At 43.3% G+C, this 27,560-nt stretch overlaps 2 protein-coding genes across 4 annotated transcripts; one reads left to right on the top strand and one right to left on the bottom strand.

The window, feature by feature from the left end:
- Positions 1-302: 302 nt before the first annotated feature.
- On the bottom strand, positions 303-2,605 carry ATP5MK (ATP synthase membrane subunit k). 2 transcript variants are annotated; one of them, XM_071446317.1, is made up of 4 exons: positions 2,455-2,605; positions 1,473-1,570; positions 1,287-1,382; positions 303-425 (listed from the first exon to the last, which is right to left on the bottom strand). In XM_071446317.1, exons 2-3 carry the CDS (start codon positions 1,557-1,559, stop codon positions 1,290-1,292), a joined length of 180 nt encoding a protein of 59 aa, XP_071302418.1. In that variant the 5' UTR covers positions 1,560-1,570; positions 2,455-2,605; the 3' UTR covers positions 303-425; positions 1,287-1,289. The 2 variants fall into 2 exon arrangements, with proteins under 2 accessions (XP_071302418.1, XP_071302419.1); XM_071446318.1 differs by lacking the exon at positions 2,455-2,605 and adding an exon at positions 2,190-2,383.
- Positions 2,606-2,617: 12 nt separating this feature from the next.
- Positions 2,618-27,122, top strand: PDCD11 (programmed cell death 11). Of its 2 annotated transcripts, none has more exons than XM_071446312.1 (36): positions 2,618-2,769; positions 3,676-3,789; positions 4,387-4,524; positions 4,707-4,874; positions 5,481-5,642; positions 6,220-6,343; positions 6,653-6,834; positions 7,434-7,541; positions 8,278-8,484; positions 8,802-8,926; positions 9,537-9,597; positions 10,271-10,417; positions 10,526-10,777; positions 11,594-11,737; positions 12,440-12,640; positions 13,193-13,363; positions 13,756-13,972; positions 14,763-14,903; positions 15,739-15,854; positions 16,024-16,544; positions 17,030-17,092; positions 17,540-17,648; positions 18,149-18,238; positions 18,569-18,671; positions 19,185-19,362; positions 19,995-20,051; positions 20,831-20,953; positions 21,239-21,361; positions 21,576-21,771; positions 22,188-22,310; positions 22,645-22,785; positions 23,862-24,112; positions 24,720-24,888; positions 25,159-25,312; positions 25,859-26,024; positions 26,707-27,122. In XM_071446312.1, exons 2-36 carry the CDS (start codon positions 3,688-3,690, stop codon positions 26,876-26,878), a joined length of 5,505 nt encoding a protein of 1,834 aa, XP_071302413.1. In that variant the 5' UTR covers positions 2,618-2,769; positions 3,676-3,687; the 3' UTR covers positions 26,879-27,122. The 2 variants fall into 2 exon arrangements, with proteins under 2 accessions (XP_071302413.1, XP_071302411.1); XM_071446310.1 differs by having other exon boundaries at positions 2,623-2,769; positions 3,681-3,789.
- Positions 27,123-27,560: the final 438 nt, after the last annotated feature.

Genomic DNA, 27,560 nt, shown 5'->3' on the forward strand with positions numbered 1-27,560 from the left:
GGCAGAAGATGTCACAGTTTCCATGTAAGCTACTAGCCTGGAATGCAAAAAGTGGGAGCAACCAGATGGCTGCAAACCATGTGAGCTGTGACACAGACATGTGGAGATGCTTGGATCAGCTCCAGGCCCTTGCAGTGTAATGGCCCTGAGGTCCTTCCTGGGTTACTGCCTGGTGCTCAGAACTCCTTAGGTTGTGTTACAACAGCAGCAGAGTTAAAACAGCAATGACACAATCAGATGCTCCATCTCTGCTACAAGCAACTATTTTTGACAAAGAAGGAAAAATGACAAGTACCACACTCTGGCTTTTTTGGACCATTTCATATTTCCAATAAAACACGTAATTATTTATATTTTATTAGCCACAACAGGTCATCAGCCTGCATTACACTGACACAGATTGGAAGTTCAGACATGCCAGGAACCTGCCAAGAGAAGAGAGGTTAAACATAGCAATTCTTGCACGATGTTAACTGAGCATCCCCCTGTCCCAAGCCCAAACTATTTTAGCTACAAGCAGCCAGATTTCAGCACACCCAGGAAGAAATGGCTGATGTCCCCTTAACACACACCAACATTTTATTATTGTTTTATACCCCTTTCCTCAGGCTATGAGGACAGCCCATAGGTTTTGCCAAAATGCCATTTTGGTGAAAATTCTTTATTTGAAAGTGACCCCAAAATTTTGAACACTTGGTTGTTGCTATAGAAGTCCAGTCACTTCTGCACAGGCCTTGAATAGTCATGTGTGCAACATGCACAGTTCCATCATATGGTGCTCCTGTACTCTGTTCAAATGAAGGTCTTAACAGACTGCATTAATCTCTACTTTGAATTTTAATGCGGTCAAGAAATAAGTCCTTAAGTACTACTTCATTATTTCCATAACCTACAAAGCAAGTTATCCCTATTTTACAGCAAAAGGGCAGCCCAGAGGCATGTAATATTTGTAGGCAAAGCTTGATGTGTCTTGCTGCAACATCTTCCTGTTCCTCCTTCCCTGCTTACTCTTCCTCCCTACATCCCATCCCTAGTCCCATTTACCATGTCAGAAGAACAAGAACACTGTATCTCATCCTTTCTGCACTCCCTTTAATAACCCACTTCATTCAGAATGCCCCCAAATAAGTCAATGCTATAGATTATTTGAGGTTTAAAATGGTAAATAGGAAGTCCATGAGCCTGTGTTTCTGTCTCCCATTACACTGCATTATTGGCAACTAATCTTTTGTCACTGCTTTCCTGACCTGGCACTGAAGCATTTTGGAGGAACATCAGCCACTTACCTTTTACTTATCTGTCACAGCAGGAGCTTGCTTCTTAGGCCTAAACTTGAAATACAAGACAAGGAGTGCAACACCTGTGTATGTTGCTATTACATACTGGAAAACAGAAAAGTTAAATTTAGTTTCAGTCTAAGCCCTAGAAAACGCCATTATACAAGACTACAAAACAATGTACTTAATACATACGTTCCTCCTGCCTATGATGGTATAGGAATTGAAGTACTTCTGAAATCCAGTGAACTGGTGTTGAGATCCCGAGTCATGGCCAGCCATGGCTGCTTGTCCTAACAAACAGGACAGGACAGGGAATTAATTTAATGTCACTAGGACAGGATCAATAGGAAAATCAAACTAATCTCTACACTGAGCTTCATAATTACATTGTCTGCTCCCAAATCTACTTTCAGGACATTTGACAAGTAGTGAATATACATAAGGAGTACACACATCCAGAGCATTTTTTCCTGAGATATAAAACAGGTGGTGGGAGCAGATAAAGAAATAAAAGGTTCACTGAACAATAAAAGCAGAGCGTTTTTTTAATGTTTAGAGATATATTGTTCTGAAGAGGATGTCATGTTTAGGACAAACATTTGTTGCTTATCTTCTGCCTGCCCCCAAGGGCACCCCACACCCGACGCAGATCCCCAGCCCGGCAGATGCTGCAGCCCCGGTGCCCCTGCAGCAGACACACGGAACTGCGCTGCGGTCACTAGCACAGCTCCTGTGTGTCACCTAGCTCTTATCTAAGCCAATCCAGCAGCGTTATCTCTGGTGTATAACCAGGTAAGCGTTAGCGGACTGTGCCATAGGTAAAACGCTTAATGAAACAGCTCCTCTAAACGTGCCGCACACTGTTGGCAAAGACTTGAGAAGCCAAGGTCATCTTTTCTCGTGCCTGACCGATGCAAAAGCCTGGACAAGAGCCGAGGGGCCCTTCCGAGCAGGGGAAGGAACCCCATGGAAACACGAGTCCTGTTTTCCGGAGGAGCCCAGTGCCCTTGCCCGGCTACACCCGCGACCCCACGCTCGCGTCGGGCCGGGAAACGGACGCGACAGCGCCGGAGACTCGGAGGGAACCACGCCGCAGCTGAAGGTCGCAGAGTGCATCGGCACTATGGAGAGCCGCCGTCCGCCCCGGCAGGACCAGAACCCAAGCCCTCAGTACCTAGGCCGCCGCCGCCGCCGTCCCCGCCGCGCTTCTGCCCTTCGCCTCTGCCCTCCCACAAGATGGCGGCCGCGGGCGACGCGCGCAGCCCCCGGGCGCGCCGATTGGCTGCGGACCCCGGGGCGCGGCCTGGCCCCGCCCCCTCCCCGCTGAGGCCCCTCTGCGCCACGTCCGGCCGCCCTTTGCCCTCAGTCCTGTGTGCCGCTTCCGGCCGGCGCCGCGTGCGCCTCTCGCTGCCGTGCGCATCCCGATCCCGGGAACGATCCCGGGAACCGTCCCCGTCCCGAGCTTCCCCCTGGCAGCGGCCCCAGGCAGGTAAGATGCCGGCCCTGCCCGCTCCAGCGGAGCCGGTTCGGTTGCCGGCCGTGGGAGGTGTGTGTGTGTGCGAGCCCCGAGGTGAAGCGTGCCTTGACGGCTTTGGCTTTATCATGTGCTTTCCATTTAAAGAAGTTTTGTATGTCTAACAGCTCGCCTGAAGTTTGACAACATAGGGGTTCAGCGCTGTTTTTTGTAGAAGTACTGCTGGCTAATAATAAGCAATGGTGTAAGGACTTGTATAAACGCCATAAGCAATAATAATATAGTACTAGCAACTATTATTTATTTATTTATATATTATTATTTATTAGTGGTACTAACAAGTGAATTGTGGCCTAATAAGCAAGGTGTTGTTTATTGATTGAAATAGTAAAGTTAAACATCTATTTTATATACATATACTTGTGGCTTAGACAAAGAGGTAGCAAGTTATATTAATCATAAGTTATTAATTTATAAGTAGCGTTCAAAAAGTAAAAATGCAGGCCAAGCTTATCTAGTGTTTTGCTCACAGCTTTCTGCTTGATGACTGAAGCTGGTAAATTCAGCCACTGAATATAATAAAGACTAGTTTAGGCAATGTATGGTTAAAGCAGTTTTATGAATATATATGTGATGTATTGAAGTACCTTAAAAATGACTACTGTAATACTTAAGTGGAACTGTGCAGTAGTAAAAAGTGTTATGGATGTGCATATTTAGATAGACCATTGCAGCACTTCATTGTAGTCAAGTGTTAAATAAATCCATTTGGATGTGAGTTTCTGATTTGTCACTGACTAGCTAGAGTGGCCATCCAAAGTCTTTCTTATTTTGGGGGTAGTTCACTTATGTCACCTTAGTATTTGTGAGGAACAAGCACAATAACTCTATGTTTCATTTCTGCTTTGTCATTTGTCCCAGAGCAGCGCAATCATGGCATCCATGGAAGAAAACTTTCCTCGAGGGGGCATCCAGAAGAAACCTGCAGAGGGAAAAACACCCAAGCCAAAGTTAGAGCGGGACAATTTGTTTGATGTATGTTGTTTGCATGCTCTTGGTTAACTTCTCAGAGCTCTTCTACTGTCAGAATTTGACTGCAGCCCTCTCTACCTGTTACTTCTACAGTATACTATAGAAGGGACTCCCAAAAATAGATGTCTGCTGACATCCACCATCCTCCTGATCTCTGAAAGATCCCTAATACTTGTTACTTCTTGAATTTGATGACTGAGAAAGTTTAGTCAAAATTATTGATCAGGCTGTAGCTTTTAAACTTTCCACAAGCATCTTATCCCAAGGTGCTGCTTGGTGAGCCTGGTGTTACTGAATGCAGGCTAAGTTGGTCTTTCTGTTGGTAGAGTGTGCTGCAGATCTCTTGCACCACTCTTTTCTGTTCCCAAGATTCAGCTTTATAAATTATCAGCCTCGATTCAGTGTTATAAATTATCAGCCTCAGCCCAAAGTAGATACTTTGGAAGACTTGCACTTAGACAGACAACAGTTAACAAGATGGTTCTCTTTTTTTGTCCAAATCAGTATTTTATTCATGGCAGCAGAGTTCTGCCGTAGTGCAAAGTTTGTTTCTTTATCCACTTTTATTTTTTAACCTTCTGTGCTTGTAATCTGCTTTAGGTTCAACATGAAGAAAAATCTCAGAAAAGAAAAAGGAGCCAGAAGGACCAAGAAAAGCAGAAAAGGTTCAAGGCAGACAAAACTGTTAAAGCTGCTGTTAAAGAAAATGTTATGAATATTGGACCACTCACAATTGAGGTTGGTGCATAAATGTTTGATTTTGTGTGCCTCTCTTTTTTGGGCTACACAAAAATGGCATGTTTTTCCTTCCTAAACTGCGAAATACATCTGTCATCCAGTACAAAACTTAACATCTTATTCCCCTGTTATGACTGACTTGCCAAGATACCCGTAGTATGCTATTTTCTCTGCTCTCCCAGGCACTCAGTGAGGGGATGCTGCTCCTTGGCTGTATCAAAGAGGTCAGTCACTACGAGCTCACCATCAGTTTGCCCAACGGCCTCTCTGGATTTGTGCCAGTCACGCAGATCAGCGATGCCTACAGCAACCTGCTCACCAAGCAGGTGGCCCAGGGAGAAGTCCTGGAGGTGAGACCTGGGACTGGGGCTGTGATTTGTGCTTGGAGCTACAGGGTGTTGTGAGTACCTCAGAACCAACCCTGAGGTCTTGCTTAGGAGCCTGGTATTGACTAACCTTGGTTTGGAACTGGATTTTCCAAGCAAAGTTTGCAGTTTCTTGGTAACAGCTGACTGCTAGAAAAAAATAAAATTAAATAATCAGTTACTCTGTCTCTCTGGTGTCAGCAGTGCCCAAGTTTTCCCAAGGTGTGGGAATGTGGGATTAGCACGACCCCTTTGCTGGTGGTGTTTTTCCCTGCTGAAGGGAAAGGCTGGCTTAGGGTCACTATTGGCTCTGTAGATGTTTCCTCAGCTGCAGTCTCCTGACTCCAGCCCACACAGTGTTTTTAAGCAAAGCCTCTCAGCCTTACTGACATGACATAGTGTCATCCCTGCCTCTCTATTGAGATTCTGGTGTTTGTGGCATTTCCTGCCTGTTCCTGAAGTGTTGACAGAGAAACAGGACTTTCTTACGGGATTTTGTTTTCAAAATCTGCTTCAATAACAAATTCTAGCCTTATGTTACTTAATATTGTAAAAATTGTATGTTTCTCTGTTGATCATGTTGCTGGGCAGGAGTTGAATTCCCTCCCAGACCTATTTTCTCCAGGGACACTGGTCAGGTGCATCGTGACCAGCATTGAGAAAAGTGACGATGGACGCCGCAGTGTCAAGTTATCAATTGACCCCAAGAAGGTCAACAAGGGCCTGAACTCTACAGCACTAGCAGTAGGCATGGTAAGTTTTCTGGGTCTGTCAAAGCCTCTCTGGGCTCTTGCATTTCAGTTTGTCCTACATGGGATCAGAGCAGAATGTGGAGCTGCTCCTGCCATGGAAATGACCTGTGAGGAGAGGGTGGGTTTAGTTCTTGTCTCCAGATTGTCATTCATGAAATTAATTCACTTTATTCTGTTTCAATATGGCCAAGTTATTTAATGATTTCTTTCTGAGTAGGTTTCTTTGTTAATTTTTCAGAGAGTAATATATAGCATGGCTTGCAGAGGTGCTTGGTTGTTTGTTTTGTGTTTTCAGCTGTATAATTGTATGCATCTGCTATTTTTGAGCATCACAATTATTTTCCTACTAGTTTGTGAGCTCCTTATGTGTATAGCTAGATAAAGATAGAGTTAAGTCCTCACTGCTAGGTGAGCTGTGTAATAAGAAAGAATGTAGTGTTCTTGCTCTGAAAAGTTCAGTTCTCTGTCCATATGAAACAAGGGAGTACTTGGGTGGTGAATCTCTTACCATATGTTCATTCTTTGGAGACCCAGCTGTTTCATTACATTACTGAGTTGCAGTGCTTTCTTCCCAACAGCTGCTCTCTGGTTCTGTGTTGAGTGTGGAAGACCATGGCTACCTCATAGATATTGGTGTCACTGGAACTCATGCTTTCCTGCCTCATCAGAAAGCCAAAAATTACATCAAAGCAGCCAAGAAGGGTAAGAAGTAGTTCAGCAGGATCTGATGGGTTAAAATGGAGGTGGAGAATGATAGGGATTAAAGTCTATTCTATCTGTGGTTTAGTGCACCTTGGTGGGATTGGGTCTGGTTGCTGCAAACAGCAGTTTTGTGGCTGGTCTGCAACAAGCCTTTGTGTTTCAGCCCATGATCTGATAGACTGTGTTCCAAGCCCTGCTGCAGTAAACTTCACATAGATTGAGACGGAACTCTGTAAAAGCTTTGGAAAGAGTGGGAGGAAATACTGAGTGCTCCTGCTAGAGGTTTTATGCTGTGACTTATCTTTGTAGGGCCTGACTTGAAAATAGGCCAGAGCCTGAACTGCCTGGTTGTGGAAGTGAAGAATGAGGGCAGGGTGGTCTGTTTGTCCATCGATCGATCGGAGGTGGCTGCATCCATTGCCACAGAGCGACAGAACTGGGCACTCTCTAATTTATTGCCAGGGCTGGTGGTGAAGGCTCGAGTGCAGAAGGTAAGCTCTGGTTTGGGTTTCTTTTGTTGGGTTGGTCTTTTGAGCATTGTTGAAGGCAGGAGACAGGTGTAGCAGAGATGAGAGTTTATGCCCTGGAAAATTTCTGGTTGGTCTCAATTACTTAGCAGTAGCAAACATAATCTGCTAGACACTTCCCTCTACTGCAACAAACATAAGAATACTGTAGCTAGTATGAAGTGGAAGTGCCTGTCATGCTAATGATACTTTAAAGAGGAATTATAACTTGCTCATCTGAGGTCTGATCTCAGTTCTGGTTGTGATGCCCTGAGTATAAAGGCTTCACACTGAAGCTGCTGATGGAGCTTGAAGCAGAACAGGATTCATTTTGTGTTTTCTGGCCTTTACTGCTAAAGTATTCAGAAGAATTGCAGTAGTCTTCAGAGTACACACAGCATTATCAAAGAAACAGAGGTTTTTTCAACAGACTGTGCAAAGCAGAATTGTTAGCAGTTTTTCTGTCTCTTGTGATATGCTTGTTGATTAACAGTGCTATTTTTTGAAATGTGTGAATTGCTCTCTGTGCTGCATGAAAACTGAGTGTGGAAATTTTTTTGGCATCTTTTCATTCCCCTTCCTAGGTGGCCCCACTTGGGTTGAAACTGACTTTTCTGTCTTACTTCACTGGCATTGTGGATTTCATGCACATGGACCCAGAGAAATCCATGAGCTATTCTCCAGATCAAGTGGTAAGGAGGGTGGAGGATGGAGTTGTTATTTTGCTTACAACATCTCTTACCTTCTCCAACAGTTCTGTGGAATTATCTCTGCAATCTTAAGGCTGATAGCTTCTTTCATATCTTTTACTTGAATTACTATTGTGGCTGCTTTAAAGCTGTAAAGAACAAAGCCATTCCTGGAAGACTTATTTGGGAAGCCTGGAGATTTGCAAGGGATAGAAACATGACTTCTGGCAGGAGGTGGCCTAGTGAGGCGGAGGGTTGTTTTCGCAGTCCTGTCAGGAGAGTGGCTAGTCATAGAGGGAAGTTTAGGGCTAAGTTTATAGATAGCTGGGTGGTTGGGGTAAATGTGTAGGGTAGCAGCCCTTGAAGGTTAATGAGTAGGAGGAAGATTATGAGAGATGTTAGAATGAGGGCTCATTTGTGTCCTTTTTTTCTAGGGGCATTATTAGTTGTTTTGTGACTAGGTTGATAAATCATAGCTGGAGGGTTGAGAGGGTTGATCAATCATAGCTTGAGGATTGAATATCAGTGCTGGTGCCCTGCATTGATACCAGCCTAGTCCATAAAAACAGACAAAAGCAAAAATCCCTCCTTGGTGAGGCTGTTAGAAGCGAGTGATGTCTTAGTAGCAATACTGGAAAATGCTTCGTGTGGACAGAGAGTTCAGGTGCCAAGCAGAATGTCCATGAGCATGAGTGAGGTGCCTTTTCCTCTTTTGTTCAGTGAGCACTCTTTGTTCCAGGTGAAGGCCTGTGTGCTGTCTGTACACCCCACGTCGCGGGCGGTGCGGCTCACGCTGCGCCCGCCCTTCCTGCATGCCGGAGGAGCCCCACGGCAGCTCCCCGGGCAGCGCATGGGGGCCGTGCTGGAGGAGGCCACCATGAAAGCCTTCTACAAACAGTTTGGGGCCATCTTTGAGCTTGATGATGGCACTCTGGCATTTGCACGGGTAAGTGCCAGGGAGGCAAGTCCTCCCTATCTATCTTAGCCTGCTGGGAAAGGCGGCTGGGAGAGGGTTTTATTTTTTGCCTTTATCCTCTTTGTGAGACAATACAATAAAGTTAAGATAGCATGTGAGATGTTTGTTAAATGATACATCCTCTTGTTTGAATTTAAATGTAGGAGGGTTGTTGTGGAAGAGCTGATGAAACCTGCACAAAGAGAATGTTAGAGGAACAGATTTGTCAGATGCTGGCACTTCAACCTAAGGCCCATATCAGTGCTTTCACTTTCCAAACACTCACTTTTAATTTCTTTTTTTTCTAGTTGAAACATCTTTCAAAAACCAGAAAATCCTTTAAATCTGGGGCATTTAAGGAAGGTTGCAAACATAAATGTCGGATCATTGACTACAGCCTCATGGATGAGATGTGTATTGTATCTCTGAAGAAGTGAGTATGACAGACTCTTCCAGAAAACTGGTTGAAGAATTAGAGTGTTTGGGAGTGGAAAATTACACTACTTTGCTGAACTGGAACTTCCCATGTGGGGTTTTTGACTTGTATCTATGTTGTGGCACATCAGCTTGTCTGGGCATCCTGCACATATTCCCCATACTCTGTGGAACTGGGACACCACCAGTATCGTTGGTGAACTGAGGCAGAAGGAGGCTAAATTAGTTCTGCCATGATTGTATCAGAAGACCATGTCTCAGCACGAAATCAAGCCTTGATCTTGCAGCTCATTTGTATTATATTGTCCCTCTTAGTACTTCCAACTTTGTGGCTTTAAGCAAAGTAGATAATGGGTTCTCCTTTCATGAGGCCATAACTGTTTGACTGACACCTGGAATGGAGCCTGGTGAACCCCCCTGAACCTTATATCCTAAGAGCTGTTTTGGGAGATTGGTCAGTTGGAGTAAAACACAGCTCTGGAGTTGTAGAACACTGGGGAATGTGTGGAATAATGGATATTTGGGACAAGTCAGAGAATGGGACTGTCTTGTCATATCCTGGGTTTCCTTCAAGATGACTGACTGCTCTCTTTGTGTCTCTTCTCTAGCCAGATTATTGAAGCACGGTTTCTGCAGTACCAGGATATCCACACAGGTGATGTGGTGCAGGTGAGCTTCTGGAGGACCTGAGCATGTTATACTTTATAACAGTGATCTTGCCAATGTGCACTCCTTCTGCCTAATATGTGTGTCCAACTTTTGATCCAGACTAGTGAGATGAAAATGAGAAAAACCTTCTCTTGCAGGACTTGATTATTGGAATGCAATACTCTTCCCATTTTGTTCATGTTTTTATTCATGATGTGGCAAAGGCAAATTTTATCTGTGGTCAGTCATTTATTTGTTGCCATAAGTACATTTTTAGAAAGACAAGCAAAAGAAATGAAAACTTGCCTTGCAGTCATGCAGTCAAAGTAAAAGTTCATGGTTGAACAATCACAGTGAGCTGATGGGAAGAAAGGTACTTACTCATGATTTTTATGTCTGAGTCATGGCTGTATTGAATATGTCTCTGGAAACAATTCTAGTTTGCTGGCATCAATAGAGATTTTGCAGAAGTAGTCTATGCTTAAAAGAAGCTGTACAACAACCTTATGAAGTATATAAAAGTTAATGGGTCAGATTAGTTGGGTGGAATGTAGTTTGATCTAAGATTACTAATTTTTTGAATGTGATTAGATTTGGTGATAGTAGGTGTTGTAGTGTCTTGACTGTTTCCTACCTGACCACAGTCTGCTTTTCGGGCTGAATTTACCAATTTTTCCCCTGTTTTGGGTTTTAGGGCAAAGTGCTCTCTCTAAAACCCATTGGGATGCAGGTGAAAGTGGCTGATGGGATTAGAGGACTTGTGCCATCCCTCCATCTCTCTGATGTGATTCTGAAGCAGCCTGAGAAGAAGTTCAACATAGGAGATGAAGTCAAGTGTCGGGTGAGAGCTGCCAAACAGGGTCTTCAGCTGCTTTGCACTCTTCTCTTCTGAGTATGTAGCAGCTGAATTGATCAGGCAAGGACAGACCTCTGTACTCCATTCTTGTAGGTGCTCGAGTGCAATCCTGGAGGAAAGAAGCTGATTCTTACTCTAAAGAAAAGTCTCGTCCAGTCAAAACTTCCAGTCCTCTCAAATTACGAAGATGCAAAGCCAGGCCTGATCACACATGGCTTTGTAGTGTGTGCAAGGGAATTTGGCTGCATTGTGAAGTTCTACAATGATGTCAAAGGTCTGGTACCCAAGAATGAGCTGGGCTCAGAACCCATATCTTGTCCAGATAAAGTCTTCTATGAAGGCCAGGTAATTAATGTACCTCTGCTGTGCCACGTGTTTTAATGTGAAAGAGAAGTCTGCAGTTGGCTCCAATGTGGATTTTCCTGAGGAACCAGATACACCAGGAGATGTTTATGTCCTTTCACTTTATTAGTTGTGCTCCATTTAAACAGGGTAGGCTGTTAAAAGGGCAGCTCTTCTTTGGGTATGTCTGACTTGCCTTTCTAGGTTCTCTCTGTTCTGCAGGAGAACACGGTCGTGTGACTTGATTCTCAGTAGAAGTCTGGAGTTCAAGGCTGCTGTTTTTCCTAAAGAAGTTAAAAACTCTTACTACAGAATCATAAAGATGATGTTTTCTGATTGAGTGTTACTCTGGTTATCCTGTTGGTTTCAAATTACAGGCACTTTAGGAACTGTGTTATTCACAGTTCTGGTTCTTGTTGTGGGCAAAGTTACAGAGATCTCAGCCCTCTTCTTATTTTTTCTGGTGCCTTTCTTTAATCCCATTATTTTTTGGTTGGCTTAGGAGAAAGGTGATTTTCTAGTCAGAATTTCTGACTGCAGATCTGGAGATCTGGATTTTATTCTCAACTCTGCCACAGACCTGGTACAATCTTTCACAAGATCATTTAATGATTATGTACTTCTATTTCCCTCTGTGTGATCAGAAAGACATTTGTCAGTGGTTGAACCTGTTAAGTTCTAGCCACTGGTCTGCTATCCTCAGGTGTGAGAGAAAAGTGTACTATGTATGTATGTCCCTGTCTTCTTTTGTAGGTGGTAGCAAACTGAGGAGGGTCAGCTGAACTTAACTTGTGTTTTATATTTTTTTTTTTCCTGCAGGTTCTTAAAGTAATGGTCTTAAAATGTGAGCCTCAGCAGGAAAGACTCTTGTTGTCCTTCAGATTATCAAGCAAACCTGGCCCTGAGGACAAATGGAAATGTACTCCAAAGGAGAAACAGGAAATGAAGTACCAAATAGGAGAGGTGTTGAATTTAGTGGCTGATTCCTTTTAGCCTTTTCCTACTCATTTTCCATATGATTTAGTATCACTTTGAACAACTTTGCTTTGAGAAAGCTTACAGTGATCAGGAACTAGCATTAAATGTACATTTTTTACTGTGTGGTTGACCTGGATCAAAAATGGTATCTCAGTTTTCAGAGGTCAGGATAAAGGACTCCCAGGAGAGTCCCTCTGGAGGTACCAGTTAGTGCTCCTACTCCTAAGATGGGATCCTCTTTTTTTATTTTCTGGATGATGCTGATTTTCTTGCTCCAAAATCAGCTGCTTTTGCTCCCTGGAAAAGAAAAGCTTTAGAGAAATGTTTTGAAATGTTTCTGTGTTTTTGCAGTAAACAGTTTCCAACTCCCTGCAGATATTCCTAATGCAGGAACAGGACAGTTCTAGTCTTGATGAAATTACTCCCTTCATCCTTCAAATGAAAAGTCACAACCAAGAGAATGGTTCCAGCTCCTTATTTCTCTGGGAGCTGAGAATTAGTTTTTATTTTACCTGCAGTGTTGGCATGCTTCTTAGCTCAGCCCTGTTGATGTGAGAGTTTTTCATGTATACCTGGGAGGCAACATCAGATTCCCTGCAGCACATCACATCTCATCCCCTGTGCATCAAAAGAGATGAGTTCAAAAACACTTGGAATTTTATATCACTGTACTTGTTCTCTTTTCAGATAGTTGATGTGAAAATCTTGAAGAAGAAAGATAATGGGTTAGAAGTTTCCATCTTAGAAGATGAAGACAATGTGGTAGCCTGGATCCCCATGCTGCACCTCTCTGACTTTGCTGCTACCTCCAAGCTCCTGTGGCACTGTCTTCAAGAGGGAGATGTCCTGCCCAGAGTTATGTATCTAAGTGACAAGGGAGAGCACATTGTATCCTTTGCCACCTCAACCAGGCAAACAAAGTGTGGGGAAGGAGGTGTCTCTCAGCATTCCAGAGAATCTGCAACAAACATAAGAATACTGTAGCTAGTGTGAGGTGGAAGTGCCTGTCATGCTAATGATACTTTAAAGAGGAATTATAACTTGCTCTAGAAGTGAGGCTCAGCTGGGGCTGGAATCTCTTCAGAAGTAGGTTGTTAGCTGACTTGTTTTCCCAACCAGCTTCTGGGCTGTTAAACCTATCACAACCTTAAGAAAAAATTGCTGTTTTGATATCAAAAATCTGAACTGAATTGTTAGGAAGTTGATATTTCTGCTACTGTGAAGGATGTATCTTTAATGCTGAGCAGTTTAAGAGACGTGAGTTGCTAAATTTTTGTGTAGGAAAACCAAGATAGAAATTGGAATTACAGCATTTAGCACTCCTGTACTCTCTAACTTGCAGCAAGTGCTTTAGCCCAATGGTTAGCAGCACTGAAAGATTTACTTGGCATCGTGCTGCTTTCATTCACCTTTTCCCATTTTTCTTAACTGGTTGTTCAGATCTTGAGTAGAAAGTCTGCAGTGATTTCTGCTATACAGGAGGAGCAAGTTGTAAGAAGCTTCTCTGAAATCCAGCCTGGGATGCTGTTGACTGGTTATGTGAGGAATGTGATGCCTTTTGGAGTGTTTGTGGAGTTCCCTTTTGGTGTGACAGGACTGGCACCCAAAGTGGTAAGCAATGCCTCCACTTCAGTAAGCAGCATGTGTGTGATCAGGCTGCTTGAAACATAGTTCTGGCAAAGGTACAGTAACAAGGAGGGAGCAACTGGACTCCAGGCCCTGCATTTGCACAGCTTCCTGCTGCAGGGTAAAAGGGTTTAGGTTTGCCTTTTAAATTACTTCCAGAATTAAATGAAGCACTTCATTCAAGTGAGCTTAAGCTTCAACAAGGATTTCATGTGATCTCAGTAATTAATTTTAATTGATGGGTTTTTCTTAGTCTTCATTAATTTCTCTTATGCATTTACATGAAGTCGTAACTCAAACGCTGCTGAACAGCTCTGTGGGTGGTTGATCACTATCAGCTGTGCTCAGTAACCTCGCTCTCTGTTTCCTTTGCACAGAGCATGAGTGACAAGTTTGTGACAGACACCAAGGACCACTTTGTGGTGGGACAGACTGTGATTGCAAAGGTGATGAGCATTGATGAGGAGAAGCAGCGCGTGCTCCTCAATCTGAAGGTGTCTGAGTGCAGCTCAGGAGATTCTGCTGCAGAGAGCTTTGGCCTCCTGAATCAGTACTTCAAGGAGCTGAAAGAAATCAGGGACTTGCTGAAAAGAGGTAAAGATTGTAATGTTCTTCTAAAGGGTTTCAGGTCAAAAAAAAAGGTGCTCTAGAGGAAAAAGAAAAGAATAACATTTAAGTGAAAGAAAGTTCAGTTTAAGCAAAGACTTCACTTCCCAAAGTAGCTTATTAGAAAAAGGATGTGTGTGCAGTGTCTGCCATTGACAAGAGGCTTTTTGTAAGTACAGCTGGAACAAGCCAAAGAAATTACTCTTTTCATTGAAGTCTCCTAAGCCTCTTGCATTGATTTTGGGTCAAGTGCTTGTCATAACCCAAGCACAGTACTCATATGAGGGTGACTTTGTTCAAATAGATTTACCTACAGGACCCACCTAGGTCCTCCAGCAGGGGTTTTCTCACATGCTGTTTTTCTAGTGTTTTTATCAAATTCTGACTTTGTTCTTTTAGATTCTTCCTATATCCAGTACTTTTTAATGTTTGTTTTCTGTAATTGTGAAGTGACAGGTCTGTTTTGTACTTCCAGTGTTCATCTGTTTTGCTTTCACGTTTTTCCAAATGCAACGCTGGGTGCCAGTGTTCGTATAAGATGGGAAAATACTCTCTCTAAAATTATTAGGTCCTTAATGTCACAAAAGGGTTTCTGCTTTGATTAACTCTTAGAATTTACTTTGTAGTTCTACAGATACATGAGCCTAGGCTTTGTTTTCCCTTATGAAGATAGATTAATACTTCATGTACCATTGAATAAATGTGAAGGCTTGTCTTGGTATTGTGAAGAAACAACGTAAGTAAAACTGAATTCCCGCTTTTTCTTCCCTTTATTTAGGAGAGCCCAGCATTTGTGAGTTGGTGCCTGGGAAGAGGGTGCATCTGGTCGTGCAGGATGTGAGGGAGGATGGCTCAGCACTGTTCAGTGGCAGCTCTGTCACAGGCTTGACTGTAACTGCCACCCGCTACCATTTGGGAGGTGAGTGTCTTTCCTTTGCTTGTGTTAGTTTTCAGTCTTGCACTCTGAAACCTCTCCTAAAATGGATTCTGCTGATGAGGAACTAATAGGGAGAAGTCTGGTTAGAATAGGGATGGCCTTGAAGAGTAGTTAAGTTTCCCAATGTCTTGCTGACCCATTTGTGTGATTCAGAAAATATGATATAAACCTCCCTATGTCTCTGTTAATTTTGTCTCATATTTTGGGCATCTAGTTTGTGCTCAGAGATCCTTAGTTGAACCATACTGTATAGAGACAAGTAGGAATACAAGCTCCAGCTTTGTTGGGTTTTTTTCTTCTTCCTTTAGAAAGGTATTCCTTGGAGTATGCTCTATCTGAAATTGCTGTCAACTTTTCTTGAAAAATCAATGATTTTAAAACAGGGCCGTAATTTTCCAATTAAAAAATTAAAGAAAAGTGTCATACTGTGCAAAACCAAACATATATTTGCTGAAGTAATGAATAGACCAGAGAAAGCAAGATAAACCTCTAACTTCAGCAGAAGTAATAACCCCAGCACTTCTGTGTCAGAAGAGTTTATTTTTTCTTTTCCTTAGCAACAGATAGACTGATGATAGTTTTGTGCAAATGTTGGGAAAATCTTTTTTATATTATCTTGACCTTGTTTTTAGTCAGCCTTGTCTTTATTATTTAAGAGTTGTGTCTTCAGTTTGGTACTAGTTTGGTTCAGATACAATAGTAATTAAGCAGTCTTTGGTCTTCAGGAATTAAACATTTCATGTTTGTCATGTAACTCTATCACAGTTGCTCAGAATTCTTCATTGTCATCAGGATATAATCTTGTTCTCATTTCTAGGCAAAAATATTGCTCGTGGTGAGAAAAGGAAGGCATTGATTCTTCACGTGGATGCCCTCACATCTGAAGTGTTTGTTTCTCTTCGGGAAGAACTGTTAAAGCAAAGGCCCAAGCAAGTGAGTATATGTTCCATTTTTGGGTTTGTGTGCTTCTGCTTGTCTGGAAGACTGTAGCTGATTAATAAATTTCAAGGGTGGCTGTTTCTTCTTTTAGAGCTGTGGGAGGTAGAGGAGGGAATCCAGATCTCAGCAGGAGAAGTCACTCTGTCTGTCCATTTCTGTCTAGCGGCTCCGAGAGAACTCGCAGCACTCTGTGGTGGTGCAGCACATCACAGAGCACTTTGCCGTCGCGTCTCTGCCGGAAACAGGCCAGCTGGCAGCCGTGCCCATCGCCTGCCACCTCAACGACACCTTCCGCTTCGACTCGGAGAAACTCAGGGTGGGACAGACAATCTCTGCCACCTTAAAAGCAGTGAAGGAGAACAAGCACGGGGTCTTGTTAGCAGTACAGGGCCCAGCCAAGAAGAATGTTTTTGTGAGGGTGCGGAACGAGTCAGAGACAGCACTGGAGGAGATGCTTCCTGCTCTGAAACACTCGCTGTCCCCGGGGGATGTTGTTACCGGTACCGTCAAATCCATCAAACCCACCCACGTCACTGTTGCTATTGATGACAAGCTGACAGGTTCAATCCATGCATCCCGGATCCTGGATGAAGTGCCCATAGGCTCTTTTCCAACTTCTACTCTGAAAGCTGGACAGAAAGTGACTGCTCGAGTCATTGGAGGCAGAGATGTGAATACTCACAGGTGGGAAAACATGTACATGCTTTTGCTTCTGGAGGAATGCAAAGGATGAAACAGTTTGTGTTTCAATTCAGGTCATCTAGGACCTCTGTCCACAGATGCTGTTACAGCTGCCTTTGCTGGAGTAGTTGAGGCCTGAGGAAATCTGCTATAATATTCTATCCCAGATCCAGCTTTCAGTAAATTAGCTTTCTACTTGTGTCACTGCATTTATCTTGAGTGTAGATTGCAAGAAAAAAAGATGTCTAAACTCTTAAGAACCAGTTGAAACCTTAAATACAGGCCCCAAGGACTAAATTTGCTGGGGTATTTTGGTTACCTAAATTGCTACTGCAAAAGTGATAAGAAGAACTGGAATTGGAAGGCTCTTACAGTTTTGGAGGGCTTGCACCTAGGGTTTTTTTTTGCTAGTGCAGAGGCATTAAATGTGGGTGACTGGGGCCTGGGGAGATCAGGAGAAACTTTGATCCTTTTCCTCTTCTTTTTAGGTGCCTGCCAATCACCCATCCACACTTCACACAATCCATTCCAGAGCTCAGCATTCGACCAAGGTAAGTGTTGGCCTCTCTGCTGTCTGCACATGCTTTACAGACCTTGTATCCTTGGATGTCCCATCCCTTGAACCTCTCATTCATGAAGGAGCTGGCTGTGAGCAAGGACCTCCATGTGTATGCAGTGAGGCAAGGCCTCTTACTCTTTCTTGTCCTATAGCTGTGTTAAATATCAGAGTGCTCTCCTAGCACATGATTTCATTTGAATGTCCTTTTGGCTTCAGGTTCTGCCAATCTGGACTCTCTCGTGTCTGTTTCTGTCAGAAAGATTTCTTGTTATGATCAGGGAAGAATTAATTCCTGGCAGAAAAAATGCAGCTGGGGAGGGGTGAAAGACATTGTCACAGTAGTACCAGCTCACCACATCCCCCTGGGTTTCTAACTTCCATCTTCATCTTTAGGACCAAAGCTGTTGTACCGATGTCCTCTTTATTCTTTTGCAAACAGTGAAAAAGAAGGGGAATTCACAGCAATGCTGAACCTTAAAGAAGAAGGTTCCCTCAAGAAACTTGGACTCTACGATGTTGGACAGACAGTCACCTGTTTTGTAAAGAAGGTGTGCTCAGAGTCTTCTTAGGAAGTGTGCTGGGGGAGGCAGCAAGTGGGTGTGACCTCAGAGGGCCTTAGCTCAGACCTAAATATTGAAGACTGTGGTCCTCATTAACTGTGAGAGTGGCCTGTGGCAACTGCAGTGCCCTTCTTACAGGGAAGGTAGAGGAAGGAAACAAAAATTTTCGGTACTTGGTGGAGTCAGGCTGACTTGTCCTCTTTGACATGCCTGTTTGTTGCCAGCAGGCTCTAGTAAAAAGGCCTTGGAGTATGCCATCAGCAAAAAGTACAGTCACTGCTGATCCCCTGTGTGCACTTGCCTGTGAACCACAGCAGTGTTGTGCTTCTAAGAACAGAATCCAAACCACCACTCTTGCTTGGTGCAGAAGCCAAGGCTGGACTAGTTCTTTTAAGCCTTAAAAATTAGTGAAAAATTTCTGCCAGGGAAGGTTTTTCTTTCCCCCAAGGTCTCATGCTGTCTTCTCTGGTTATTTGTTGTCTTTTTAGTATAACATGCTCAAAAACTGGCTGGAGGTAGAAGTTGCCCCTGACATCCGAGGAAGAGTTCCTCACCTGCTGCTGTCTCTGAACACCAAGGTAAGGAGGCTGTTACTGGTGAGCTACACACACTTTTTTTTTCCCATATGCTTGGCCACAAGTAATGGCTGCAGACATTTCTGACGTCCATGTGAACTCATAACCCAGTGCTCTGCCCTTTAGGCATTGCTGCCCCTTGCTGACAAGCAAGTACTGTGCCTGCAGCTAGTTCAGCTCAGGAGAGCAGAGTCACTGAAGCAGTGCTGAGCTATCAGTCAACTGCACATCAAAGATGTTTATAGGAAGTGTCAAGGTTCATAGGGGAAATACTATCAGAATTATGCAAAGCTTCCTTTCTGGAAATAAGTGTAAACATGTCTTTTATTTCAGGTCTTAAAACATCCAGAAAAGAGCTTTAAAAGTGGCCAGGCAATATCAGCTACAGTGACTGGAACAGATGCCACCGAAACATGCCTCTGCTTGTCACTCACAGGTATTGTGGAGCCTTAACAGCAGGACCCCACCACATGTGATACTTTACTCAGAGTTGGGCCTGCATTGACCCCTCAGGTGAAGATGTTCCACTCCAGAGCCAAGCTGTGCCTCTCTGTAGAACAGAACTAACCCCTGGGACCCTGACCTAGATGTAGCAGCAGCTAGGACAAGCGAGGTCAGACCTCTAGAATAAAGAATCACTTTCCTTGTGTCTCAGACTGAAGCCCTTCTCTAAGCCTTCTGAACATAGTCCCTTCTAATCTCAGAGGGGAGGTGGTATATTTATCAATTTTTGTCAGTTACTCTGGATATTGAAATTGTGCAACTAAGGGTTGCACTTGTCTGGGCTACCAAGGCAAACATGGCTGCAAACAGAGATTGCATAGACTGCACATTACCAAAAGCTTGTGGGTTTGATATGTGACTAGGCAACTAAAATTAGCTACTAACTTACTACCTCTTGCTTCATATTTTGAAGTATTATGAAGCCCTTTCCCTCCACCTTTTCCAGGAATTCAGTCACTGGAGCAGGATACCATCTCTGTAGGCATGGTAACAAAGGTGACTCCACATGTTGGCTTGACCATTGCACTGCCAGGTGGGAAGGCTGGCAAAGTCAGCCTCTTTCACCTGAATGATACTTACACAGAGGATCCTCTGGGGAGCTTCAAGGTTGGCAAGATTGTCAGGTCAGTAATTGTCTTCCTTGTTCCTTCAAGCTGCAAGGCTTAGAAATATGATCCTTTGGTGACAGGCTTTTCACTGCCTTGAGGTAGTGCCAGACTGTACGGTCAGTCTGGGGCTAAGAAGTGATGCTGACTTTCCTTGTAGATGTTTGGGTGAAAGTCTTGTATTTTTCATTTATGAAGAAGCCCCTTTTCAGCTGCCTTCATGGACTGTCTTTCTGAGAGTAACTATGTTAGCCAAGGTGCTGATGGGGCTAAGGGTAGCCAGGTATCCCAGCTTTGTGGTGGTTCTGTGGGCTGTTTGGTGATTGAGTTGTTTTTACATTTGCACAAGCAGTTGCATTTCCCTGCTTCACATACTTTTTGGGAATGTTGGAGAGTGCAACAGGCCAAGTGATTTCAGGTGTAACAATCTTTAACTCTTTTGTACTGGCAGTAGAGACTGAGGAAATCAAGTAGACATGTTTCAAAAGTCCTTTTTCTAGTTTTCTGAACTATTGTGTCATGCTGGTTTGTGTTAGGTGCTTAAAGGAAAAGAGTGTTTCTTTTTCTGCTACTGCGAATATTTATTTTCCACCTGTGGCTTATTTTAGCATGTAAAAAAGCTTTCTGTTTTCTCCCCCTCTGCCATGCAGGTGCTACATCCTGTCCAATGAGAACGGTAAAATCCAGTTGTCTCTCCGGCAATCCCGGTATGTGTCATCCCTGTAGTCTGTTGATCTCCTACTAGTGAAAAAAATGATCATGAGATACACTTGTGATTTGTTTTGGAAGATCAGTGAGAAGTGTTAAAAGAACGAGAAATGCATTTTTGTAAGGGGTGATACTTGTTCCTACTTCAGAAAGAATTTTTCCTGTGAATCAGCAAACACTGAAGGGTCTGACACTTAACATAAAGCTGCTCAAGTGGATTCAGATTTAATTTCTGTTTGTCACAGTTTCTAGGCCTGCCTTATCTTTTTTGTTTGCTTATTTGGGAAGAAAGTTCTACCACTGAATTTGCAATACAAGCATGTTACGTTTCAATGTTCAGCTGCATTTTAACAGTTTTGATTAGGTAATAAACTTAGCCCAAAATGTCTCTTAAAACTGAGCCTTTTGCTTTGTCTTCCTTATGGAACAAAAGTGTCGAATTAAGTATCTTAGAAATAAGTGGGGAAAACACCAAGCAAATGCTGTGCAAAATTTCAGACAGCATTTTGCTCTCCTCATTTTCTTAGTGTGGAGAAAACCAGGCTGATGTGTTTGGCTCTGTTTGCAGCAGCATGTATGTTCCCTAATGCTAGGTAGAGCTTGGCAGAGATGCAGGTAGTCCATTAGTACTTTTCAATAAACTGAAGGGTGCCTCTGATCCAATATGGTTTCCAGAGAGTACTAGCTGTTGTTAATACTGATGTGTTTTCTGCTATCCAGAGCAGAATGTGAATTATTCAGATGAGTGCTTTAACTTCTAACCTCTCTTTTCTTTTAGGCTAAATCCAAAGATAAACAGCAAAGTGGAGGATATTGAAATAACAAATATTAAGGATGTTAAAAAAGGCCAGCTGGTGAGAGGCTATGTCAAATCAATCACTCCATCAGGTGTATTCTTTGGGTGAGTAACCTGAGAAAGTTATTCTGGCAAGTGATGAGTCTTGGAGAACTTATTTTGAGTGTACAATTGTGGATTCTTGTTTGGGGATGGTCTCTGGCATAACGTGAGCTTGCAAAATGAATTATTTGTGGGAATCAAAATGTCATGGATACTGTGTTGAGCCTGTGAAATTAAAGTAGGGAAAGTTAGTGAGACACTTTACAGAACTGATGGTGCCACAAATGCACTTTATTTTTCTTTCCTCCTGCTGTAGAATACTTATTTTTGTTTTCTTCCTCTTCTCAGATTGTCCACTTCTCTCCTGGGCCGAATCCTGTTCCAGAATGTTTCCCCATACTTTGTACAGAAACATTCCTTATATGAAAAGTACCTGCCTGAAGGAAAACTGCTCACTGCCAAAGTACTTGGGTAGGTCCAATGTTCTTTAAAAGGAACTATGAATTAGAAAAGAGGAGAGGATGGAAAGAGGGGGGATAAAAGAGAGGAAGATTTGAAAGAAGTTCAGATCCTTGCAGTCATTGTAAATGCTCTGATTTTTTTCTTCTTATTCTTCTTATTTTCTTATTTTAAATATTTCTTATTTTTCTTATTCTGTCCTGCTACTCCTGGCGATGCACCACAGGGTAAATAGAAAAGAAAAACGTATTGAGCTCTCTCTCCTGCCTGAGGATACTGGGATGCCAAGTGTCTTGCCTGAATCCCTAGGCCTACCACAATATGGAGCAGAGGAGGAGAAACAAGAGGCAGATGATGAGAAAAAAAGAGAAGAGCCTAAGCTGAAGAAAAAAAGGAGAAGAGGAAATGATGAAAGTGGTCAGGTATGGGTGTGCTTGCACAGAATATGCTAAAGGACTTTGTTGGTTCAAATACTGAAGTGACTGGGAAGATCCCAGTCTCATCCCAGAAGGATAAGGCTGAGAAATTATACAGACTAGGAAAAAAAAGATTAAATTGCATTGGAGAGTACAGAGATGAAAAACTATTCCTTTTGGGTGGGAGCTAGCTAAGATAACAGCCCAGTTGTGTTTCCTGTCCCTTTGGTCTTTGAACCTCATGTAGATGAGTGTGGCTTTATTCTCCACTGTTTGTTAGCTGAGAGAGTAGTGGGGGATGTTGTGCCAGGGTACTGCCCTCTCTCTCTCTGCTGCCTGGCTCTTTACTTTGTGATCAGAATTGCCTTTAAGATTGTCACAGTTGTTGCCCTCGATCATCCACTCATTTCCACTTGTTGCAGGAGGCAAAGCCAAAGAAGAGGAAGATCTGCCCAGCAGATGAAAATGACAGTGGAATTGAGGTGTATTACCGTGAGGAGGAAGAGGATGACCAGGAGGAAGAGGCAGCTAAAAAGAAATCTACGGTGAGAGGTTTGGAGGAAAACGTGAGCCTGAAATGACCTTCTAGTCCTATTGATATGTGTCAGTTTGACTTTAAGAGAAGAAGTATTACTGCTGCAGATAGGAGTGACACAGGCTGGTGTTTGTGTCATCTGAAAATGGCTTGAAGTGGATGGAATATAAATTATAGCAAAGCTGGGTCACAGAGTTAATGTTTTTGCTGATGGGCTGTTTGCAAGTACAAGAAGTCAATAGTACTGAATATGGAGAGATGCCACAAGCAAAGAGCAGTTGTCTGATCCCAGTTAAAACACTTGAAATTAAAACCCAGGGCATTTTCTGTCTTCCTCCAAATAGGTAAGGAAGCCTGGTGAAGCTCCCAGGCTGCAAGTTTCCATGGGCTTCACCTGGGATGAAGACAATGCAATGGATATACCTGTGCTGGATCAGAAGGAAGAGAGCTCAGAGAGCGAGGAGGAGGAGGATGTGCAGTCCAAGGTACTGTGTAATTGTATTGTCTGCACAGGAGACACCACACAGTAGCTGTAATTTGATAGTTTGGTATTTGCATGTCTGTCTGCCCTGTAGCAAAGCCTTTTAACCCAAGGGAGCATCTTTGGCAGCTGACACAGGACTTGTTCAGCTATTTTGATCACTGACTTCAGTAGCAGGTACCTCTGAAGCAGAGGAGAAAAGGCCCAATTTTAGCATGGTTGCATGAAAAACAGATTTTCTCATGTTGACATGTTAAAAAAATAAGTATTTTGAGTCAAACAAATATTTTCATTAACACAAAACTTTTTTTATTAAATGTCAGCTCTGTTTCTTACTTTCCTGAGTGTTGTAAATTCACAGAAAAACCTGGAGATGAAAAACCTTTCAAGTTATAGTCCTCTTATTTAGCAAAACACCAAAAAGCACCAAAAAAGAATCTTCTTTTATGCTGTAACCTTTAGAAGGGTTTTCTAGTGAGAGCAATTGAGCAAAATCAGACTCAAGCTCATGAACTCTTTTCATGTTTGCTCTTCAGGATTTCCCGTGTCCCTCAAAACTCACCTCTGTAAAGGCAATACATGTCTGATGCTTTATTGCCCAAGGTAACAAGGCAGAGAACTATGGCACTGTGAGTTCCAAATTTAGACCTGAGTCACCCTAGTGATCCAGTAACACACCCCTGTTGTTCTTGGGGAGAAACTGTGTCAGATTTTTACAGAGTGAAGGAAGGTGATAGTGAGTACTGGCCTGGAGGGCAAACATGGAAGAATGAGAAGGAAGGGCAAAGTGTGGATCCTGCTGCTGGGGTGCCAGACTAGCAAACTATTTGGTCCCTCAATGAATTTCATTTAAGAAAAAGGAATTTCATGTAGTGCTGTTCTTCTTTGAGGTGTGAGCTGTGTAAGAAGGAGTGGGAGGTGTTTATCATTTTTATCCTCTTTTAAACAGTTGGCCTCATCTCTTCCTTTGGAAACAGCTTAGCCTTGGACATACTGAGGTCTGGCTATGCTTTAGCTGGACCTGCCTATTCCCCCATGAAGTACCTGCCCTTCCTCAGTCCTCCTGTTTTGCTCTTTCAGCTGAAGAAACGAACAAAGAAGGAGAAGGAGCTGGAGAAGCAGAAGAAGGAGAAGGAGCTTTGCAAAGTAGAGGCGGCTCTCATGGACCCGAGCCGGCAGCCCCAGTCCGCAGACGACTTCGACCGCCTGGTGCTGGGCAGTCCCAACAGCTCCATTCTCTGGCTGCAGTACATGGCTTTCCACCTCCAGGCTACAGAGATTGAGAAGGCCAGAGCTGTGGCAGAGAGAGCACTTAAAACAATCAGTTTCAGGTAATAATGGAGCTCTGCTTCTCTACGCCCCAAAGAATAAATTATGATGGGTAGTTATGGTGGCAGAACACTGGTAGTATCAGTGTGAGTCTGTGTGTGTGGAGTGACAGAGTCTGTTTTAGTGAGCTCAGAAGGATTAAATGGTAGCAACTGTCAGCTGGCCTGAATCACCACCGCTGACCTGCTGCAGGTCATGAGCTCAGGAGCTCCTGAAGGTGTCACTGAATGCACAGACATTCTTCTGGGCAGTCAGAAGCATTTGGAAGAGGTGTCAGTGATGTCCTTGAATCAAAACATGAAACAAATGGTGAAACTCCTGTTGTTTTTGCCGTAGGGCTGTACCTTAAATCATCTCTACTGCATGGTTAAGTACATTGTGATTTCTTGACTCAACCTTCTGGTTTTTAATTACAAACAACAATGATAAAGACTGTAGTGTGAATCAACTGCTGTGCTCTATTTCAAAAATGGTGTTTCAAGGAGCAGTATGTCCTGTTTCTTGTCCTGGAGGGATGCTACAAGTCAGTGAGTCTGTGTAGGTTAGTTTGCAAAAACCTGGTGAAGACTGGCAAAAGGCTGAATATTTTTTTTTGACATCTGCTTTAAGGGAAGAACAGGAGAAGCTGAATGTCTGGGTAGCTCTGCTGAACTTGGAGAACATGTATGGTACTGAGGAGACACTGATGAAGGTCTTTGAGAGAGCAGTTCAATACAATGAGCCTCTGAAAGTCTTCCAGCATCTGTGTGACATCTATGCCAGTTCTGAGAAGCACAAGGTAAGACAGTGCAAGCAGATCCCTGGCATGTATCCCATTCAGGCATGCCAGTAAACTGCAAGTGCTGGCTGTGTAAGCTTCCAGCTGTCAGATGTTGGGCCTGTCCTGTTCTTAACTGGAGTTAATGGTTGTGATTGACAGTGGGCAAGGATGTGTTGATGCTTGCTTTTATGTCATAGGTGTTCAGAGACATGCAGCCTAAGAATAAAAGTCCTAAACCTACAAGGCTTTGTTATGAATGTGTGATCTAACCCAGCTCTGTCCTTCCAGCAAGCAGAAGAATTGTACCACACAATGCTGAAGCGTTTTCGTCAGGAGAAATCCGTGTGGCTGAAATACGCCTCTTTCCTCCTGAAGCAAGGCCAGGCTGAGGCTACTCACAGGCTTCTGGAGCGTGCTCTCAAAGCTCTGCCCACAAAAGAACGTAAGCTCTCTGCCCCAGCCTTAGTGTGGACCTTAATGTAGGCAGGGGATGGGCTGCTCTCTGATATCTCTTCCTGTGACAGCATTTGTAATAAGTGGAAAGTGCAGCCAGCTGATTCTCAGGGAGGGGAACTTTCAAGCTGGATGTCACTGCTAAATGCACCTCTGCTAAAGGCACCAAATAGAATTTGCTATGGTGCACAAAAACAAAACACCCAAATCAAAGGCAGCTTTGAGTTTTACAGCCCTCTAGAAAAGTTCACTCGGTCTAAGCTCAGGTTTCTGGGGCTGCCCATGGATGCTGCATGATACATTATGAATATAAAAATAAACCTTCCTTTTCCGCAGAGAGCTGAAATGGGAAGTGACCCTTCTGTCTCCCACTTTGATCCCACCTTAGTCCAGAACCTCTTTACAACAGAATCTTATGTCTCTGGTTAGAGATGGTGCTCTCTGTGCCTGCCTCTGTTCTGTGCAATTCTCACTCCTCTTTGATCAAGTGGAAGAGAGTTGCTGTGATACCCTAACATGTCATTACTTTTCCCAGATGTGGATGTCATTTCAAGGTTTGCACAGCTGGAGTTCCATTCTGGGGACACAGAACATGCCAAGGCCCTCTTTGAGAGCACCCTCAGCAGCTATCCCAAGAGGACAGACATTTGGTCCATCTACATGGACATCATGATCAAGCATGGCAGCCAGAAGGAAATCCGGTGAGTTGTGGTGCAGCAGGCTGGGAAGGGGCAGAACACACCTGAAAAGAGCAGAGGTACCCTGCAATGTGGGGTTGTATAGGGCTTCCCACAGCACAGCAAAAGGGATTTTTTTTTTTTTTTTTTTTTTTTTTTTTTCACACAAAACTGGGGTGTGTGGAAGTGCTTATTCTTGCTGGGACTGAGGAGACTCCAAAAAGTTCCATAGGGCGGAGGGGAACTGATTTGTAAGTTGTGGCCTGCGTGACAGAAATTAGAGGCCTTGCACTGAGGTTCATCTGTCCCTCTGCAGGGATTGCCTTGTATCTGAAGAGTGAGATCAATCTTGAATAATCAATCTTTGTAACATAAAAATGGAAAAACATTTTTTCCATTTATTTTCCTGAGAGGTGAAAAAAAGAAAGTAATTTTCCACATCCACTTAATGAATCCATGGTCCGATGTCATTTCTGGATCTTTGTTTAAGTTGACCAGCAGCCTCAGTGTTCTCCAAGCAAGTAGAAGGCTTCTACTTAGAGATTTTGGCCAATTGTCAGGAATCTCTTTCTTCCAGCACCAGCAGTTAGCATCAATTTCCTCTGAATGTTTCCCCAGACTTTCTGCTCTTTGTTAAAAGATATGGTACAGGGCTTATATTGAGTGCTGTCACAAACATGATTTGAATCACTTTGGTTTCTTGCAGAGACATCTTTGAGAGGGTCATACACCTGAGCTTGGCACCAAAGAAGATGAAATTCTTCTTCAAACGCTACCTGGATTATGAGAAGAAATTTGGTACAGAACAGAGTGTCCTGGCTGTTAAAAGAGCAGCACTTGAGTATGTGGAGACCAAGAGTTCCCTTGCTGACACCTAAGTGTGGTGCAAGTGAAAGCAGAGAGACTTGGCTTTCCATGCAGTGTGGGAACTGAGAAGTGTGGAGTTCTGCTGTGACTGTCCATGAACAGTTTCTGGAGAGTATTGGTCTGTGACCAAACCAGCTTGGAAAGAACAAATGAAACTATTTGATAAATGTTTGCAGCTGTGTTCAGAAGTTACAAATAATCCTGCTCTGTTGATGACATGTTTTTAAATATAGACTGTTTTATAATCAAAAGAAACATCAGCCATACCTGTTTTACTTTCCTGGGGAAATGCTGCAGTTATGACATGCTGCTTTTAAGTACAGTAATGTCTTACAATTTGATTTTTCTCACTGTTAAGATGGCAGAGAAGATTCTTGTCTTTTGGATGAATTAACACTTCAAAAGATTTATCTCAGGTGCCTTTGTGCTCTAGAAATTGGCAGACCAACACTGGATGGTGGCATAGCTGAAGCTGGAAGGAACCTCTTGATGATGATCTTCAAGCTCCTGCTCAAATCAAGGGTCAGCAAGACTAGGTTGCTCAGGTTCACTCTCAGTTTGGTTTTGATTTCCCCAAGAATCACAACCTCTCTGGGCAACCTTCTGTTGTAACAAGTTGCTAGGGATTGATGACAGAAACAATAGTGATTTTCAGTAGTCGTTTTCTCTTAAGAGAAATCACTGAAGTCAAAG

The sequence above is a fragment of the Agelaius tricolor genome, unplaced genomic scaffold (genome assembly GCF_023055355.1).
Source record: "Agelaius tricolor isolate 1412-34295 unplaced genomic scaffold, bAgeTri1.0.p SCAF_22, whole genome shotgun sequence".
In the NCBI taxonomy this organism is placed as follows: domain Eukaryota; kingdom Metazoa; phylum Chordata; class Aves; order Passeriformes; family Icteridae; genus Agelaius; species Agelaius tricolor.